General features: G+C 64.3%; 1 protein-coding gene across 4 annotated transcripts in view; it reads right to left on the bottom strand.

Annotated features, from left to right (window-relative positions):
- Positions 1-1,709: 1,709 nt before the first annotated feature.
- The window catches only part of CALCOCO1 (calcium binding and coiled-coil domain 1), a 21,785-nt gene continuing 20,033 nt past the window's right edge, over positions 1,710-3,461 (bottom strand). For all 4 annotated transcript variants that reach the window (XM_026660719.2, XM_026660720.2, XM_026660718.2 and 1 more), the window contains one exon: positions 1,710-1,991. In XM_026660719.2, coding sequence (XP_026516504.1) covers positions 1,787-1,991 — 205 coding nt within the window. In that variant the 3' untranslated portion in view covers positions 1,710-1,786. The remainder of the gene's footprint in view (positions 1,992-3,461) is intronic.

The raw sequence follows: 3,461 nt of genomic DNA, 5'->3' as shown, positions 1-3,461 counted from the left end.
CGACAGAGAGCCAGGCCCTGGTTCTGCCCCGGGAAACACTGGTGCAAAGTTTGGATGATGCCATGGCGGTCGTTCCTGATTTACACCCAGGTGGCTGGGATCCCTGGGGCGCCCCACAGGACAGACGAGATTGGGATCAGGCCCGGGGCTGGGAGTGGCTCAATTCCAGACCAAGGGGATGCTGGGGCCAGGAGGCTGCTTAGCAGAAAAAGCAGCTGGTGGAACCCAGCCCCCAACCTGGGCTGGGATAGGACTGATACCCTGGTGTACACCATTCACCCCCATGTACACACACCCTTCCCCCCAGGGCATGTGTATCCACACACACAGAGCTCTGGGCTCAGCCCCCGTTGCCCCCCCATGCCCTGGGTGCTGCCCTGTGCCCTCCACCCAGTGCCCGGCCCAGCCCCACCTCCCCATGATCCTTCCCCACTTCCACCCCCTACCTGAGATCGCCGGGAAGGAAAGGGTTTCGGTGCATGGGGCTCTGGGTCCTGTGGGCCCTCTCGGGCCGTTAACCCCGCGTGGGAGGCGGTGGTGGCGAACGGCAGGAGCCGATGGAAGGCCTGTTGTGCCAATTATTTATGCAGTTGACAGTCTAACAAATCAGTGGTCGTTAGCGGTGCGCTCCCAGCATTATCGGCTGGCTCTTGGCACGTGCCAGCGTCTGCAGGGCTGAGAAGCGGCAGGCTCTGCTGGGTGCCCATGGACGGTGTGGGTGGGGTGGGGGCTGAGTCTCCTTGTCTCGCAGCCAGGGAAACTGAGTCCCGTGGGGGAACAGACCCTTATGACAGTGGCAAAATTCCCTAGCTCAGACATGGAAACCAGTAGCCCAGCCAGAGGCCCAAAGGCTAGTTGATTGGGCCCAGGGGAGTGGAGCTGGGGGTGGGGCCAGGACCCCTGGCACATAGGCAGGGAGCAGCACAGGGCAGCTGTCTTTGGGATCTGAGGGGGGGAGGTCTTGGGGCATCCACGAGGGCGGAAATCCAGGCCCCTTTTAGCCTGAACTATGAGGCAGCCTAACCCCACTCAGCTCCCTTCCCTGCTCTCCTCACACTGACCTCCTGCACCTACCCAGAGCCCTGAGGGACCCAGGAAATCTGCCTACCCTCATCTGGGGGGGGCAAGAGGGGACCACCTGGCCTTGCCTTCTCTGCACTGCCCCTCTACCCCCTGTACCTTCCAAAATCCGGTGCCCAGCAGTTCCCAACACCTTGCGTCTGGAACCCAAGGGGAAACATTGGGGGAAGGGGGGAAGACAGTGTGTCCCTAGGGCAGCCCCCCAGCTCGAACCCCACCCCCCAGCGAGCCTTCCCCAGCCCTAAGCAACAGTCCCAAGTACCAGGAGGCAGATGGGAGTTGGGGCACCCCCTCCGGGGATTCCTGTTGCCCTGACACAGAGCCCCCCAGCCAAGGGGTGTGTGAGCCTGCCCCCCCTCCACTCCAACTGATGAGTGCTCAGCATCTGCAGTGGCTGAACCCCATATTTGGGGGGTGGGAGCAACTCGCCTTATTTCACCCTAAGGCAGCAGGGTGGGGGCTGGAGACCTCAGGCCTACAGACCTGCCTGGGAACAGCCACTATGGGGCGCTAGTGCCCAGCCCCCCCATTCACTCCTTGTTCTCGGATGCCATGGAGGGCGGGGGGGGGGGGGGGAACCGCCCAGGGATCAGGGGGGGCCGGGCGGCCTTGTGTGGCTCCTAGGGGGTGAGCCGGGCTGGCGGCGCCTGGCAGGAGGGTCCGGGGAGAGGCAGGGGGGCAGGGAGAGGCGGGGGCGACGGGGGCGTCACTCGAAGGCGAAGGGGTCGTGGGCGCTGAAGAAGAAGTGGCTGTCGACGTGCTCTTCCAGCGCCTCCTTGTCGCACTCCAGGGGGAAGCGCTCCTTGCAGATGGGGCACTCCTTCCACAGGCCGGGGGACGCGGGCAGGTCCAGCGGGGAGGCACCCATCCCACAAGGGCCCGGGTCTGACGGCTGGCGGCCGGTGATGCCGCTGCACAGGGGCGACAGAAACAGAGGGTCGGCACCCCTAGAGCTCGCCGCCCGCATGAGCGGGGCCCTGGCACCGTGCCCCCCGCCACAGGCCCTGCACTGAGGGCATAGCCGGGCTGGGGGCCAAGGTTATTATGGGATCCCCGCCTCCCGCTATTCCAGTTCTCCCCCCTCCTCATTCCCCCCATCCCCCCGGTCTCTCTTTTTGCTCCTGCCCTATTAGACTCTGCAGAACACAGAGCAGAGGACCCTGCACAGGACCGGCCCCCCACCCCCACAGCGCAACAGCCCCTCCCCCTTCTCAAAGGGGAGCAGTGGCCCCCTCACCCAGAATTCCTTTTATTCCTCAGACACCCCCGGCTCATCGCCTCTGCACACGGCACCCTGCGCCCACCCTGGCCTTCCCCCGACATCAGCATCCAACCCTGCCTCCCCCCAACTCGTCATCCACCGCACCCCCTGCCCTCTCCTGACGCCCCCATCCCATCCCCTGCATCCCTTCTGCCCTTCCCCTGACACCAGCATCCAACCCTGCCTCCCCCCAACACGTCATCCCACCTGTGACGAACTGGGACTGTTCTTAATATGATCTTTGAATGCTGAGTGGGGAGTTTGGCTGGGACGGTCTGCATTGGGGGCTGGGAGACTGGCCTTGAGGGAAGATACCTGAGCATGAACCCAGAAGGGAGTTGGAGGCCAGGTGACACCTCTGCCTGGGAAACTGGACAAAGGCTGGGGGAGGAGCCCAGGGGAGGCTGGGGGAGAGACGCTGGAGAGAGGGGGAGTGTCAGGAGCTGGCTGGTATAATGAAGGGGAGCCCAGACAGGGCTCTGACCCCTCAATGGGCCTGTGGTGCCCCGGGACCCCAAGATGGACCTAACTGAGGGGGTCCTGTTGTCTGTGCCTGCAAGACCTGTCTTGGACTGTGTCCCTGTCGTCTAAATAAACCTACTGCTTTACTGGCTGGCTGAGAGTCATGGTGAATCGCAGGAAGCCGGGGGAGCAGGGCCTTGTGTCCCCCCACACTCTGTGACACCACAGCACCCGCTGCCTTCCCCTCATGCCCCCATCCCATCCCCCGCATCCCTTCTGCCCTTCCCCCGACACCAGCATCCAACCCTGCCTCCCCCCTACACGTCATCCACCGCACCCCCTGCCCTCCCCTCATGCCCCATCCCATCCCCGCATCCCTTCTGCCCTTCCCCCGACACCAGCATCCAACCCTGCCTCCCCCCAACACGTCATCCCACTGCATCCACCATGCCCTCCCCTGACGCTGCCATCCCTTCCCTTCTGCATCCCCCTGCCCTCCCCCGACATCCCCATCCCATCCCCTGACACACCCATCGCATCCCCTCTGCCCTCTCCCGACACCCCTATCGCATACCCTCTGCCCTCTCCTGACACCCCATCCCATTCCCCTGACACCTCATCGCATCCCCACTGCCCTCCCCCGACACCCCCATCCCAT

Source organism: Terrapene carolina, unplaced genomic scaffold (assembly GCF_002925995.2).
Source record: "Terrapene carolina triunguis isolate 2854851 unplaced genomic scaffold, T_m_triunguis-2.0 Scaffold836, whole genome shotgun sequence".
NCBI classification, from domain to species: domain Eukaryota; kingdom Metazoa; phylum Chordata; order Testudines; family Emydidae; genus Terrapene; species Terrapene triunguis.
The sequence above is the reverse complement of the archived record's forward strand: the minus strand, read 5'-3'. Positions and strand labels throughout refer to the sequence as shown.